The 16543-nt window shown below is 52.9% G+C and overlaps 1 protein-coding gene across 1 annotated transcript; it reads left to right on the top strand.

Moving 5' to 3' along the window:
• The first annotated feature begins 8822 nt into the window (after nucleotides 1-8822).
• Nucleotides 8823-15091, top strand: SP7 (Sp7 transcription factor). The gene is made up of 2 exons (XM_090275577.1): nucleotides 8823-8843; nucleotides 13817-15091. The coding sequence occupies exons 1-2, from the start codon at nucleotides 8823-8825 to the stop codon at nucleotides 15089-15091; spliced, it is 1296 nt and encodes a 431-aa protein (XP_090131703.1).
• The last annotated feature ends 1452 nt before the right edge of the window (nucleotides 15092-16543 follow it).

Here is a 16543-nt window from a genome sequence, read left to right as displayed (position 1 = left end):
TGTGGCTTGGTGATGGGGGGTGGGCATAGTATTCGGTCTTCTCTTCTCCCCACTAAGGGGTCTTTGAAGCTTGGATCCAGGACTGGGAGGGCTGCCTAATTGGGATAATGGAGGTTAATGGGGCGCCTGGAGGGGGTGGCCACGCTCCGAGATCAAAGAATCTCTTCCCAACCACCACAGCTGGAGGTCACAGCTGGAGGGGAATGGGGAGGGCCTTCTGGCCGTCCAGCAGGGGGTGCTCTAGCACCTGAATACCTGTCTTCCCAAATCTCCGACCCTTTCTTTACTCGGAACTACTTTTGCCCAGAGAGTGCTTGTGGGAGCGGGGTGGGGGTGGGGAATAAGGGAATGGGGGAGCCCTGAGATTCAGATTTCTCTTCTTGTGGGGAGGGAGATGAGGGAGAGAAAGGGCAAGAGAGGTTGGTAGCCTGGGGTCTACGGGATGTTAGCGCCTCCGGACTGCAGGGTCCAAAGGAGGACGCCTGGGATCCGGGTCTGGAGAAAGCCAAGACTGGGGAGGCAGGACTCCCATCGCAGGTTCTGGCCATCAGGAAAGGACTGGGCGGGGCAGCTGGGGGCGCTGGCTGGGCGGAGGGGAAAGGGACAGTGGAGCTCCCCTGCCGCAGCCTACTCCCCCCTCCCCCCGGTTGGCGCTCCCTCTCGGGCTCTAATCGGCGCGGCGGCCGCAGCGGGCAGAGTCAGCGCCGCCAGTCTCCGGGACGCGACTCCCAGCAATTGTGGTCGGGACCGCAGATATGCAGCTGCCTCCTGCCCGGGCGCCCGGCCCGGCCGGCCCCGCCCGCGCCCCGCCCCTCCGCCTCCCAGCCGCGCGGGGACACTGAGGCACGGAAGGGAGGCGACGCCCTCGGCCTCTCCCTGCATCCCCAGACCTCAATATATGTGGCTCTGGGGGCACCTATTCCCGCCATAGCTGGAGCTGGGGCTGAGACCCCCAATCATGAGGTCTTAACAGCCCGCCTTGTTTTAAACCTCCACGCGGGAAAAGTCAAGCAATGCTTTGAGGTCCAGAGGGGGCGTCCGATTGAGGGTGTGTGTGTGGGGGGGACAGGTGGTGGAGGTGGTGACTCTCAGTAACCCGGACAGTGGAAAAAGGAAGGGTGGTTGGGGAAGGGTGACCCCTCTGAATTTACAGGGAATGCCTTCCTGAGAGATGAGAAGGGGATGCAGAGAGACAGGAAGGGGTGAAAAGGGGGAAAAGAAATCGTTAAGGAGGGATTAGAGCAGTGTCTGTGTGTTGGGGGGGCAGGGGTCCTCCCAGATGGCTGGAGTCCAGGTCCTCAGATACAGCATGGCATCTTCACCCTGTTGACCAGATCCAGCTGTTAAGGGTCATTCTCAGAACTGAACAGATACTTCTCACATGCTTGCGTGTCCTGGGTGCACATGCGCATGCCAACACTCGAGTCTTAACTGCTCTCTCTCTCTCTCTCTCTTCTCATATAGAGTTAGGCCCCAAGTCCTGTCTGCGCTACCTCCTAAATATCACCCTTCCATTACATCTTATGCCCTCTGCTGCTACAGGCCACATCTTCTCACCTCTTGCTTGGGCTGCTGTAACAAACTGGTCTCCTTGCCTCTAATTTTGCCCTCCTCCAAACTTTGACAATACTAATAGGCACCACTGATGGAATAACTACTAAGTGCCAGACACTGTGGTAAGAGTTCCACATATATTATTGCTAATCCTTGTAACAACCCTGGGAGGTTGCTGTATTATGTTTCCCCATTCTAAAAAAGAAGAATCTAAAGCATCAAAGGTTAAATAACCCAAGCTTGCACCACAGTCAACGGCTGATTTACACACAACTGCTGGCTCTAAGCCCCAATTCCATTCTCCTCTCTGTAGCCAGGGTCATCTTTCTAAAATACAAATATTTCCATATGTTGCCTCTAGAATCAAGTTCCGATCCCTTGTACAATTGATTAGACCTTCTCCATCAGCCTCCACTTTCTGTGCTCCAGTCATGCTCAACCTCAAAAGTGCCCTTATCCCTCATACCTCTGGGCCTTTGTATATAGGGAGAGGCAGGACTCTGTAAACACTCTTCCTCTCTTTACCTGGCTAATTCCTATTTGTCCTTCAGTTTCTTTACTTAGTCATCCTTTCTTCTGGGAAGCTTTCCTTGATCCCCCCAACACCAGCTTAGACTCACTCTTTTTTATTTTATTGATTTTCGAGAGAGAGGAAGGGAGGGAGAGAGAGAGAGATTTTATTGTTCCACTTATTTATGCACTCATTGGCATTCATTTGTTGATTCTTGTATGTGCCCTGACCAGGGATTAAACCTACAATTTTGGCATATCCAGATGATGCTCTTACCAACTGAGCTCCCCGACCAGGGCAAGATATTTCCCACTCTTTATGTTAGTTGCTGGGTCTGTCTTGTTCATGGTTGCATGCTGAAACCTAGCCCTGTGTGCATGGCACAAAATAGGTGCTTGCTGAGCATTTGTTGAATGAAAGAATGTTCCTCAGATCCAGCCTATATCTCAAAAAACTCTGCTCCCAAGAAGAATCTGAACAAGTCAGAGAAAGTGGGTGTGGGGTGGTGGTGGCTAAGATTTTGAAGGACAATTGCCTTTGGTTGTTCAGCCCCACTGCTAAGGATAGAAGACATAATCATCGGGCCCCATCACCCCAAGTTCTCTTTGCTTAAAGATATTAATATATTTCATGCTTCAGATTCCATGGTATCTTTTTTACAAAGGGGCACTTCCTTGAGATGACCGGAGTTTTAATTTAATACTAACTCATGTAAAATACCTACCCAGGACAGTTACCTCCTCCCAGGGTCAGACCTCAGTCTTCCCCTTCCCTCCATTTGCCTCTTTTTTTCCCTGCTGTCCTTGCTCTTTCTTTCCCCTCCTGTAGCACTTCTCTTTCTAATTCTGATCTGCCCCCTCTGGCATTGCTATACTGTCTCAGGGTTCAAATGTCAACTAAGGAAGCTGAAGTTCAGAGCAGAGGGGAGCCAGGGCTGGCACCAGGATTTCTGCGCTGTGGCCCTGGTCCTGGAAGAGGGAAGAGAACTATCAGAGGGAGAAGGTTGAGGTATGCATGTATATGTAAAAATGTGTAGTATGTGGTGAGACTGGGAGCACCTTTTCCAAGCTGTCCTATACAGAGGTTGCTGGTCTCTTATAAACGTCCCTTCTTCCCTGTGTCCTTAGCTTTGCCTCCCAGAACTGGGTCCTCTTCTCCAAGCTCCCTGAGCCTAACCTCAGAATGCTAGGTCAAGGCACTGAGCAGTGTCCATATCCTGAAGCCATGAATGGATCTTCCCCCTGCTCCAGGGGGTGGGGGGTGAGTTTCCCTGGTCCCCAATCCCATGGCTTTTGGAGGACCCTACCAGCTTAGCCACTGTCCTTCAGGGTTTCTTATCTGTATTCCCACCATCTCTGTTTTCCCCTGAGTCTCTCTCTTCCTTTGTCTTTCTGTTTCTCTGTTTCTGGGTGTCTTCTTTCCTGTCTCCTCTGTGTTCTCTGTCACCAGGGTCTCTACTAGAGACAAGGGCTGGGTCTGGATGCATGGGGGGCGGGTAGTGGCCAGACCAGGGGCCCGGGACATGAGCGCAACTTTCCAAGCTTCTCTTCCAGGCCCCTGTGGTTGGGGAGCTCCACAGAGGGAGAGATGAGTCAGCAGGCCGCAGAGCAGGGGGGGTCTGGGTGGGGGTGGGAATGCCGGGGTTCCCCAGGGCCAAGGAGTTCGCTGGGGCCATTTGGGTCTCTGAACTCTGGTGGATATGGGGGTAAATGTCCCTTGAAGGTACACTGAAGGTTCCTACACTGGTATGAGTTACAGGCAGCAATTGTAGGACTGGCAGTGCCCTCCACATCACCCTTATCCCCAGATTCTTGTAGGAAGAAGGGCTCCTAAATCTCCTCTAGGAGAACTCAGGGATCTCAAGAGCTGTAAAATTGTGATGATAGACCCATGTTATGTATGGGACTTGCCATATTGTAACTGTTGTCTGATGTGAGTCTGTGTAAGTCCATGTAGGGAGTATTCTAGGTGACTGAGTTTCTCTGCATGTATGTACACTGGTGCATGCATTCTCGTGATTGGGGATTAAGGTAACTGTCTTGGTGTAAGCATCATATGTATAATGTGTTATATATGTGTCAGTGTATAATGTGTGTATATATGTACATCAGTTTGTGTCAAAGTAGGCACCTGCAGAGCATGTATGGGGTCTGTCCGGAAAAAGTCCAGCCATTATTGCTGTAATGAGAACAGTTTGCATAACATCGATGTAACCTGACAGCCAAGGCAAGTGGACTGGAATGCACATGCGTGAACAGTGACAACTTCACTATGTTAGTTGGTAGGGGCGGTAGACTGTTGAGTGAGCATGTGTACTGTGTGGCTGTTGCATTCAAAATGACTGAGCAAGTTGAGCAACGATCTGCATCAGATTTTGCATTAAGCTTGAACATTCCTTCATGGGAACTATTTGGATAATTCAGAAGGCTGCAGCTATGGGCAACTGGTGATTGGCAGCTTTATCACCATCATGACAATGTGCTCGCTCATGCATCACATCTCATGCTGAGTTTTTTTGCGAAACATCAAATCACCCAGGTGAGTCAGCCCCAGATTTGGCTCCTGGCGACTTCCGGCTTTTCCGAAAACTAAAATCACCTTTGAAAGGGGAAAGATTTCAGACCATCGATGAGACTTAGGAAAATACAATGGGGCAGCTGATGGCGTTTGGGAGAACTGTATGAGGTCCCAAGGTATCTACTTTGAAGGGCACTGAGGTGTCATTGTCCTATGTACAATGTTTCTTGTTTCTTGTATCTTCAATAAATGTCTCTTTTTCATAGCACATGGCTGGATACTTTCTGGACAGCTATCATTCAGCACGTGTGCAAGTGTGTTATCTGACCATCACTCATTAGGTCTATATTAGAGTATGTGTGAATCTTTATTTCATGGGCTCTGTTCCCTGCTCACTGTAGGGGAGCCAAACCTTCTGTAAAAACAAGAAAGGAAGGGTGAAGAGTCCCTTTGGATTAGGGTTCTCAGAGGACCCCAGCCTTAGAAGGTGGGCAGAAGGCAGTGGTGTGAAAGGAGGGAGCTTCCTTGAGAAGTAGAGGGCTTACACTTTCCCCAGTTTTAACTCTCTCTCCATTCCCACCGATCATTTTAAAAAGATCCAAAGAGAACTGAGGCAGGTTCCAGATTGAACCTCTCTAACCTAGAAATCCCACCCTGATTCTTCTAAGAGAGGGAGGGAAGGGAGCGGTCCCTGTGGTTCAGCCCAGTCCTGGGGTTGAAAGATCAGAAAGGCACCGTCACACCCCTTCCTTCAGGGGCGTCCATCTCTGGGAGCTTAGCGTCTGGGTGGCCATGGGCGGAGGCTGAGGGGCCCCCAGGGTGGTGGTGGGGGGTGGATAGAAACCAGATGCCTAGGGGGTTTATACTGGAAGGACCAGAGCCGCAGCCTCTACCCGCCCCTGCCACATGGCGCCTCTGCCTGGGCTGCCCCACCCCCTGGGAGGCTGGGCTGAGGGAGGGTTGTGAGGGTGGAGACAGGTCCTCCTCGGTCAGGGCTCCCAGTTGCTGCCCCTAGCCCTTGGGGGCACAAGGAAGGGGGGGGGGATCTGGACCAGGAATACCAGGGCCTCAGCTGGGCTGCAGGATTATCTTTTAAAAGTCAGAACTCAGGAGGCAGCCCCTCTGCCTTGCTTTGACACAAACCTTGGAGAGGGGACTCCGTGTACAGGGACTGTTCTATCAGCACTGATGCATATATCTTCCTGGGGTCCCTGGTCCTCCCTTCCTTTTCCTTCCCTGACACTGCTTCCCCTTCCCAGATAGGGGGCTTTTGGGGGGCTTAAGGTCCCCAAAAAGGAAGTGGAGAAGGTTGACCCTCCCTGCCCCTCATCTTCTTTCCCCAATCCTGCACCTCCTTTCATTCCTTCCTTTTTCCTCTTTTTGCCCTTAAGTCTCTTCCTTTCCTCTCCAATCTAGTTTGAGCCCCATGCTTCTCCTACCTGCCATTTCTTCTCTGGAGTCAAGAGTTTCTCCTCTGTCTCAGTTGCCTGCCTGACCTAACTGGCCTTGGGCTTTTCTGCTGCTGGTGCAATACTTTTTCCAAAGCTTCCCTATCTTCTTCCTGACTTCTGAGTGTGTGTGTGTGTATGGGGGCAGAAATCCATCTGGCACCTCAGGCTCAGATGCCACCACCCCCCAAAGGGGAGACTGGGAGGTCACAGGACACCCCACCACGGGCACTTCCTCTTGGGCAGACGGGTGGGGTGGCCCGTGTAATCATCGGACACAATTATGCACTATTTATACCCCGTCCCCGCCCCCCCACCTGCCTGGCTGCTTTAACTCTCTCCCTCCTCCTTGCCTGACCAGGCCTCCGGCTATTTTCCCTGTCTTGTCCTTTCTCAAAGCCATTGTCTCATCTTTGTTCCTCTGGGCCAGTTCTTTTCTTTTCCTTTTCAGATATTTCTGCTCTCTTTTTTTTTTAAAGCCACATACCTAGTCTTCTGCTTCTTTTTTCTCTCTCTCTGTTATATCCAACACCATCTCTTCTGATTCTCTCCACTTGTTTCACCTGCTCTGTGTGTCTCTTCGGTCTTTCTGGCCTTTCTGTGTTTCTTCTTTTGCTTCTTTCCCTTTGTCTGCCAGCCACACTGGTTTCCTAAACCTCTCCCCAAAAGTTGGACCCACAGGGTTCCTTGGGGGAAATCAAATAATTGGGCTGGAATCCAGAACTCCTGGGGCCTGCCCTGAACTTTGATCCTGCCTGCTGGTTAAACTTCATTAACTCTGCCTGGACTTCCATCAGCTCCTTGTTCCTCCCTACCTTTTTCTTGGAGAGCTGGGAGAGCAAAAGGAGCAAGGAAGTGGGTAGTCAGGAAGAGAAAGTGAGGGGACTGTTTTGGGGAGTTGGGGGGGTAGGAAGACAAAGACAGGGCTCCATTCCTCTGTTGGGCAGGGCTGGGAGTGGGGAGAGAGGTGTGTTGGGGAATAACTTGCAAAACAACCTCAGCTGGCTGGGCCCCTCCATGGGAGAGATGCTGGTTCTACCACTTGGCTACCCACTCCTCTCTCTCCCACAAACTTACCTCAGGACCCAAGTTTCAGTTAATAGACTTTTTTGTTTCCCTCTCTCAACCACGTTGACCTTCCTTCTCTTTTTCCCCATTTTGATGAGAAGTCCTACCTAAACTCTAACTTCAATTCTTCCTGCTGCTGAGGGAATTGATGCAATGAGAAAGGGAACCAGGAGCTCCCTCCCAGGAAAGCATGATCTCTCATGAGAAGAGCTATCCATCAAAGAGTAGGGATTTGATGTGCGGTCAAGAGAGGCCTGAGGTGGGTAAGTGACAAGGAATAATAGAGGCTATGGCATATTTTGGGAGGCCTTAATCCAAAAGGGAAAGGCTTGAGCATGGATGAGTTGACCCAATGATCTTCTACTCCTACCCTCACTCCTGCCTGCCTTGCATCTTCCCAGAATCAGAAGTTCTAGGTTCTGCCCCACAGAGTGAGGTGGGTGTAGGTGCCATGTCCTAGAAGGCATTGGAAGACAGGGCACCCCCCAAGTCTGTGCCAAGATCTGTCCCACTCCATCCCTTCCTCCAAACCTTGCTTTGGAACCTACTGCAGTGAGTCTAAAAGCCTGGGCAGTAGAAACCTTCACCCCAGAGCATGTTGTCCCGCCTGTCTTTTCTAACACACATGTAGGCACACACACATGTACATACACACTGCTTTCCTGATCTAGAAGTGGGTGACTGTGGAAGCAAGCATCCCTGTGGTCAACTGGGGTGTGTATGTGGTGTGAGTGCCTCCAGCCATGTCACTGAGCTTATTTGTGTGTGTGCTTGTCTGTGTTCATTCATGACAGTGGCTGTGTCCGTGTGGATAGCACTGCCTGTGTGTGTGCATGTATCATTCTGTGTTTGTCCATGAGTGTGTATGGCTGTGTGTTCCAGTCTCTCTGTGTGAGTGTCGTCCCCAATCCCCCATCCCCCCCCTGGATCTCTAATTAGTGGTTTGGGGTTTGTTCCTTTTCCCTCCTGTTCCTTCCCTCAGCGGCAGCAGCGGCAGCGGCAGCCTCAGCAGCAGAAGCAGCAGCAGCCGAGAAGCAGCCGGGACTCTGGAGTCAGTAGGATTGTAGGATTGGAGCCCAAGTGGGAACAGGAGTGGAGCTGGCCTGGGAGAGGGGCCGAGCCCTCCTAGGACCCTCAGGCCACTTCCTGCCTGCACTTCCACTGCCAGACCTACAGAGAGGAGAGACCCAGGACACCCAGCCCCAGATCCCCCAGGTATCTGACACTGGGGAGCGCTGGGTGGGTGGGTTGGGGTTCCCACAGATACCCATGGGATTGCTGGGGGCGGGGTGTGGAACACCTGGGCCCATTGACCCTTCAGCCCTTACCGTCAGCACCCCTAGGACGCCCTGACAACTTGCCCATGTCCTTATTCCCCTCCTGCTTCCATCCCTTTCCTGGGAGCCCTGTTTCTCCTCTCCCGCCCAGATCGCTTCTTTGGGGAGCTCAGCAAATGGAGCAGGAAATTTGGACCCTCTGCCTCCCTCTCTCGCCCTGCTCATTGGATCCGGAGCCTTCTCCTCTGGGAAAGCTGTAATTAGAGGGTGGATCCCTACAGACAGAGAGCAGCCCCCCCCCACACACACACACTCCCACCCCCCCCAGTCCCTTCTAACTTTAGATCTCTTCTCTCCCATTCTCCCATTCTCATTCCCTCTCCCTCTTTCTCCGGCTCGGCTCTCTCCATCTGCCTGGCTCCTTGGGACCTGTTCCCCAGTCTCAGGATGGCGTCCTCCCTGCTTGAGGTAACTGTCCCCTCTTCCCCCCAGGACACCAGCCACAATCTTAATGGTCCTAATCCCTGCCTACTCTCCACCTCCCAACTCACACAGACAGTTGTTACAGTGCTTGTCACTTTTAGGGGCCCCTCCGATGAGGAGAGAGGAGTGGGGTCAGAGGAGTGGGGAGAAGGGGGCAGGAGAAAGGGGAGGAGATAGCTGGGCCAGGGGTCAGAGAGAAATCTATGGGGAGGAGAGATTAGGTAAGAAGAAGACAGGACCCCTAAGGTCAACCAAGCACACCAGTTCTAAGGATTGCAAAGGGGATGAAGGAAGGAGTGAGTGGAGGGGTAGGGTGGGGAGAGAAGGGTGAGAGATAGATAAGCTGGTAGCACACAGGGGGAGAGAGAGAAGGTGAGGTGATAGGACTGGTTGAGTGGGTAGAGTGGCAATTGGGTACAGTTCCTTATGGGTCCTGTCTCCTGGAACTTAGCCTGAGCAGTGTCTTTTCTGGTTTGTGGGGGTGGGGTGGGGGTGCTAGTGTGTATAGGAGAGGAGGTGGGCTATGAAAGAAAGGAGAAGGGCAGTCCTGTGCCTGTGGGGGTGCTGACCAGAAGAACTGGGCCCAGGCCTGAGAGAGAACCAAGGAGGAGGGCCAGGGTCTGAGGCCGCCTGCCCGGCTCACAAATATTTAGCTTTCGGCCAAAGACAAACTCAGCTCTATTTTGGGAGTGGGAGGCTCCAGGGCGGACTAGGCCACTTCCCCTCCAGGCTGGGACCCCAGCATCCCTTGCCTTTGGCATTGAGGATGAAGGGAACTAGGGTAACATATCGGTCAGGGTTTGGGGTCCTGAGAAATCACTGATTCTACCAGGGTTTCTGAGGGACTCATGGCACATAGTTGGAAAGCTGGCCAAACAGCCATTTAGAGCCTGTTTGAATGTCCTGAGTTCCCTCTGATTCTGGGTCTCTGACTCTGTTTCTCTGTCACCATTTCTGTCCTGCTTTCCTGGGTTCCTCCATAGGAATTTGTGGCCAGAGAGTCATCCCTTGAAGTCAACTTCCTTCAGTAGCCTTGAATCTTCCATATTATTGGCCCTCAGAAGCCCCTGTCTTTAAGTATTTCTTTATTTTTATTGACTAGAGAGAGAGAGAGATTTGTTGACCACCATTTATACATTCATTGGTTGATTCTTATATGTGCCCTGACAGGGGATCGAACCCACAACCTTGGTGTATCAGGATGACACGCTAACCAACTGAAGTACCTGGTCAGGGCAGAAACCCCCCTCTGTGGTCTGTGTTCCCAGTGCCCTAGTTCAAGTCCCAGGGGTGATAGGTCAAACAGGAAGCCAACTCATTCAGCTTGTAGGTGAGGTGTGTGTGATAGGAGCAGGAGTCTTAACATCTGTGTCCATTGGTCTGAGTGTGTTAGAATGCAAAGCAGTGACTGTGTGCATGGCTGGCTTGGTGAGAACACAGGTGTGTGTGTGTGTGTGTGTGTGTGTGTATGTGTGTGTGTGTAAGCTGGGCCATATCTGTTAGTCCAAGTGGGGAACGGTGTGTTTGTAAGGCTGGAGGATAGTTTGTGACTGATTTTGAGGAAATGGCATGCAACCCAATGGGGTGAAAACTGTGTCCCTTGTCATTGCTCTGTATCCGGTCAGGGATTGCAGGTGCTACAATGAGGGCAGACTGCTCTCCTTGTCATCTCTCCGCTAGACTCTATGTTGAGCCATCGTTGAAATAATAGTTGATCTTGAGGAAGCCGGAGGACTGAGGTGCATGGAAATCCTGGGTCCACCCAAGGGAGAAACAGTGTCAGTGGGCATGGGCATTATGCCAGAGTTGCCAGCGTGGCACTGGTGCCTGGGGGAAGGGCTGGCCCAAAGGCTTGCTGGAAAGACACTGGACTGTGATAGCACTTGGCAATAGGATATGTCATGAAAAGTGGGCTTCTGTGTCCCTCACTCACAGTGAGCTGGAGATGCCCCAACATCAAGACATTCCAGTCCCTCTGTCTCTTTCACCAATTTTAGGGCACTCGGGTCCTCAACCTTCCTTCTCCCTCTCCCCAGCCATCACCACCAGGGAGGCCTCTGCCTGGTATGGGGGGAATCTTTGGCAGGGGGAAGAACTTTGGGTTCGGAGAGGGAAGCAGCTGATGCTTGATGGGGAGCTCACCTGGGCTGACTGAGATGCAGGAGAACAGGGAGGAGGGATAAATAGGGGTCTAGGCTAGGTGGAGATGGAGAATTGGAAGTTGGGAGAACTAAACAACTTGGGAGGAGGCTGAAAAGTGGAGAACTGGAAACTAGGACCTTGGATGCTCAGAACCTATGGCCAGTCAGCCCTCAGATAGACAGTGAGCAAATATTCTAGTGGGAGGTAGGCTGGGCACTGTGAACACCTGAAAAGACGATCTCCCTTCCTCGGCTGCACATCTGGGTGAGAGAGCTGGGACAGCACCTCCTGTTGTTCCTTCTTCTGAGGCGCCCTCTCCTTACTTTAAGTCTGCTTTTTGTTGTTTTTTTAAGAGATAGCGGGTGAAGGTAGGATTAAAAACAATTGGAAGGTGGGACTCCTGGGTCCCTGGAAAGGTAATGCATTTGATCAGGTATGAGGGCTCATAGTTTGGACCCCTCACCAAGGCCCTCTCCCCAGTTCTCAGAAGAGCGTAAATAGTAAGGGAAGGAAACTGAGGCTGTGGTGAAACTTAGCCAGGGGCCCAGAACAGCCTGAGTGGGCCTAGTGTCCTGCTCCCTTTTCCCTGCTTTCAGGGGCTCTGGGGGCCTTCGCTCCCCAGGGCTGGGGTCTCCTGCTGGCCTGGGGCTGCTTGCCTTCTTTCACCCCTCCTTCCCTCCCCACAGCTGGGTGGGGTCCCTGGGCTTGGCTGAGGCCCCTGTGGCCACAGTGTGAGGGCCGGGCGGGGGACGGCGTCGGCGTTTTTAAAAATAAACCGACCGCAGGGAAACCAACGGAGCCGGGCCAGGCTGGGCAGAGGGGGAGGGGGCGGTCAGGGGGAGAAGGCGGGAGAAGCGGCCTGGTCTGGGGGTTTTCTGGGGCCCAGCCCCATGGTGGCTTTCTTAGGTAGGAAATCTGCCTTCCTCTCCCTCCCCCTCCTTTTCTCTTCCTCCTTTCCTTTCCTTTCTCCTGTTTTCCTTTGCCTTCTTAGCCCAGTCTCTTTCCATCACCTCTGTCTGTTTATACTGGTTTCCTCCTGCTCCCTCCCTTTTGTCTTTTCACCTTTCTGCCCTTTCACACGGTCCCCTAATGCCAGTTTTCCCCTCTGTTCCCCTTTCCCCACGCCAGGGGGCTTTTACATCAGTTCCTCACCCTTTGCTGGGTGCTTTGCTCTCATGTCCCTGGATCTCCCTCCTTTGTACTCCATGTTTCTACCTCTCCCTTTTGGCTAGGATTTGGCTCCAGCAGCTACCCCACCTCAGCCCACCCTCTGCTTGGGGGATCAGAGGCTCCAGGGGAACCCTGGCTGGGAAGGACCAGGGCTTTTACCATGGCCAAGCCTGAGGAAGCTTTTAGTGCCCCAGATTTGGGAGTCCATGTCCATGGGGTCAACAGGACCACAGAAAGAGGTAACTGGGCAGGGGGAGCAGCAGGTTTGCACTTGGGGAGCACTGCAGGAGTGGTGATTACACTCGCCCTTCTCTGCAACCTGAAGACCCCAGACCTACCTTGAGGACTGGTGTCAAACACACACAACATGCAAGCAGGAAGGCCTGGGAACCCTGGGTTCTTGGGTTCTTTTTCAGAAGGCACCAGGTGCATTGGCTTTTGAGGACCACAGTCCGGGAACTGTCCAGGGTCAGCTTTTGAGGACATTTCTTTTCAAGGAGATTCTCAGAAATGGACATCTGTCTATGCCAGCCAGGGATTCTGGAGGGCATTTCCTCCCAGAATGTCCTGAGGCTGACCCAGTGAGGGGTACCAGGAGTTCCAGAGGGAGGTCTGGCCTGGTGGTAGCAGCAGGACTGGTATTAAGGGCATTCTGCATTTCTAAAAGACCCCCATGCCCCACATCTACATATCTTCCTTCACACACTGCCCTGGGTGAAAAGACACCAGCTTTGTGGTGACATGTTAGGGGACACTGAGACATGGAGGGGTGTGGCTGTGAGCCAGTATCATAGCCACCCCAACTCCCCACCCCACAGGGTAGTGAAGACTTCAGGCTCTTCCAGCCCTCCAAAAGGGGTACCAGCTGGCTCCACAAAGCAGGAGGTGCCACTGCCCGCTTGAAAGACATTCTTGCCTCAGCCACAGTCCTGGCTTGGCAGCAGCCCTGTTCCCTCTCAATGTCCCAGTGTCTCAGCCATCGTTTTCTCTTGCTCCCCAGGCCCAGAGTCTCTGCCAAGAGATTCCTTAGAAGGGACATGAGAACAAGGCCTTGGGGAGACCCCGCCACTGCCTTAGTCAGGAGATAAAGCAGAGACAGGAAGTGAAATATGGGGTAACACTGGGAAAATGGAATTGGGGTAACTACAGTCCCCTAATATTTTTCCTCCTTCCCATGCTGTTCTTTGAGCCTCACCTTTTCTCTCCCAAGTCTCTGATCATGGCCTCTGCTCCAAACCACTCCCTTGGGTCAGGATCCCTGATTCTTACCTCACCCAGGTGCTGCTTCTCTCCCCAGCTCTTCTTGTGGGTATTTGAGAGGCATCTCCTGTTTCTCTGAGGCCCTTGCAATCCTGCCCCGCCACCTCCCTCCCCCAGCTACATCACAGTGAACTATGCTTCTTGCCTCTGTGGTTTGGTGTTAGGCTGCTGTCTTGGGCCTCTGTTCTGCTTCCACAGTGCCATCTGAGCTCTGTCCTGGGACCCAGTCCTCATTGGCCCCTCCTCTCACCTCTAATTCCCCATTCTTATCAATTCTCCCATGAACCCTCTGTTTTCTTCTTCATGTGTCTAGGTCAAAGTCCTAGTTCACCCTTCCCTCTGCGTTCTCCTCCTCTCCCCTAAGTGGTGTTTCCATCTCTCCCCAGGAGGAAGCTCACTATGGCTCCAGTCCCCTGGCCATGCTGACAGCGGCGTGCAGCAAATTTGGTGGCTCCAGCCCTCTGCGGGACTCAACAACACTGGGCAAAGCAGGCACAAAGAAGCCATACTCTGTGGGCAGTGACCTTTCAGCTGCAAAAACCATGGGGGATGCCTACCCAGCCCCCTTTTCAAGCACCAATGGGCTCCTCTCACCTGCAGGCAGTCCTCCAGCGCCCACCTCGGGCTATGCCAATGACTACCCTCCTTTTTCTCACTCATTCCCTGGGCCCACAGGCACCCAGGACCCTGGGCTACTAGTACCCAAGGGGCACACTTCTTCTGACTGCCTGCCTAGTGTCTACACCTCTCTGGACATGGCACACCCCTACGGCACCTGGTACAAGGCAGGCATCCATGCAGGTATCTCACCAGGCCCAGGCAATGCTCCTACACCTTGGTGGGACATGCACCCTGGGGGCAACTGGCTAGGTGGTGGGCAGGGCCAGGGCGATGGGCTGCAAGGGACACTGCCCACAGGCCCTGCTCAGCCTCCATTGAACCCCCAGCTACCCACCTACCCAGCCGACTTTGCCCCCCTTAATCCAGCCCCTTACCCAGCTCCTCATCTTCTGCAACCAGGGCCTCAGCATGTCTTACCCCAAGATGTCTATAAACCCAAGGCAGTGGGCAATAGTGGCCAGCTGGAGGGGAGTGGTGGAGCCAAACCCCCTCGTGGCGCAGGCACAGGGGGCAGTGGTGGATATGGGGGCAGTGGAGCAGGGCGCTCCTCCTGTGACTGTCCTAACTGCCAGGAGATCGAGCGCCTGGGGGCCGCAGCAGCTGGGCTGCGGAAGAAGCCCATCCACAGCTGCCACATCCCAGGCTGTGGCAAGGTGTACGGCAAGGCCTCACACCTGAAGGCCCACTTGCGCTGGCACACAGGCGAGAGGCCCTTTGTCTGCAACTGGCTCTTCTGTGGCAAGAGATTCACACGTTCGGATGAGCTGGAGCGCCATGTGCGCACTCACACCCGGGAGAAAAAGTTCACCTGCCTGCTCTGCTCCAAGCGCTTTACCAGAAGCGACCACCTGAGCAAACACCAACGCACCCATGGCGAGCCAGGCCCAGGCCCCCCACCCAGTGGCCCCAAGGAGCTGGGGGAGGGCCGCAGCACTGGGGAAGAGGAAACCAGTCAGACACCCCGACCTTCAGCCTCTCCAGCACCCCCAGAAAAAGCCCCGGAAGGCAGCCCGGAGCAGAGTAACCTGCTGGAAATCTGAGCTGAGTGGAGGGTCTCCAGCCTCAGACTGCTTGCCAGCCTCTCCTGGCTCGGTGGACCACTGCTTGCCCCTCACTCCCTTTACCCCTTGCATGCTGCCCTTTGGGTGCTCTCCATCTCTCCCCTGGCCATTTTGGGCCTGGGTATCTCCCTGCATGCCTCCTTAGCTCACCTCTTCCCCTTGCCATGAGCCCATTCCATACTGTCCTCTTAGGCCCTCACCTTGTGCCTGATTTCTGTACTCTGGCTTCCTAGTCTTCCCTCACCCCTACTCACAGCTTTTCTCTCCTCTGTTCTTACCATACCAGCTCATTTTCCTTCCATTTGGGCTCCCAACCCTTTATTTCTCCATATTATTATCTCCTTGACATCCATCCTTTCTGCTTCCCAAGCTTATTTACCACTATCCTTAGCTTCCAGGCTCCAATATTCCCAAGTTCTTACTCCACTGCTGTCCATGCTCCACAGCATTCTTCCTTTTTACAAACACAATGATGATACTGATGATAATTTATTGCCCCCTGGTGGCCTCTTTATTAGGGATCAGAGTCAGGGGGATTGGGGTTAGTGACCTGGCAGGGAGCAGGGTGCCAAGAGTGGGGCAGACCAATGGGGATCTGATCCTAAAGATGGGGTGACTCCAGGGTCAGGGAGGCTGCTTCAAGCCTGTATATTTAACCCCTATGTTCCAAGAGAAATGAATAGTAATAATAATAATTCTATTTATCTAAGTTATGATGACAGGTCAGGTAGTGAGCTGGGGGGAGGGGGGAGGAAGTCCATTTCTGCTATGGAAATTTTAGTCAAGTGCATCTCTGTATAGAAATGTTAGTGGAGATCTTGTTAATAGGATTTCTATCATCAGGGTCTCAGTTAATGGGGTTTCTCTTTTAACGGAATCTCTGCTAATAGGGTTGATTAGCTAGATCTCTGTTACAGAGTTGATGGGGTATCTCTCAATTAGGGGTCCCTAGCATTCCCACCCCCAGCCAGAAGCTGTGAAACCTCAAGTCCTATGGAGGGAGGACTGGAATGTACCCCAGCTCCTTCAAACCCAGAACAGGTTTTTCCACTGCCCCTCCTGTGACACCATGACCCCATCAGGCTAATCCCTCTCTGCCATGGTTATGGAGAATTCGCAGCTGCCATCTTGGACAGGCTCGTTGGGGAAGCCCACTTAATAGGAGGACATTGGTTTGGAGGTGCCTCTCCTGAAGAATAGGTGGGAAAGCCTTTCTCTGGGATCAGATTCAAATAAATCAAGTATTTATTGAGTGCCTACTCTGTGCAAGGCACTGTGAGCAAGGCTGGTGTCTACAAGCCATGAGAAAGAAGAATTTCTAGAGCTAGGAGGACAAAGGTCCCTAAGCTAATTTGGGAGCGTATATAGGCCCCCAACCAGGGACTTCAGTTTCTCCCACCTCCACCTCCAGTGACTTTTAAAGCCGCTTCG

Source organism: Furipterus horrens, unplaced genomic scaffold, assembly GCF_987537825.1.
Source record: "Furipterus horrens unplaced genomic scaffold, mFurHor1.1.pri manual_scaffold_4, whole genome shotgun sequence".
In the NCBI taxonomy this organism is placed as follows: Eukaryota; Metazoa; Chordata; class Mammalia; order Chiroptera; family Furipteridae; genus Furipterus; species Furipterus horrens.
The sequence above is the reverse complement of the archived record's forward strand: the minus strand, read 5'-3'. Positions and strand labels throughout refer to the sequence as shown.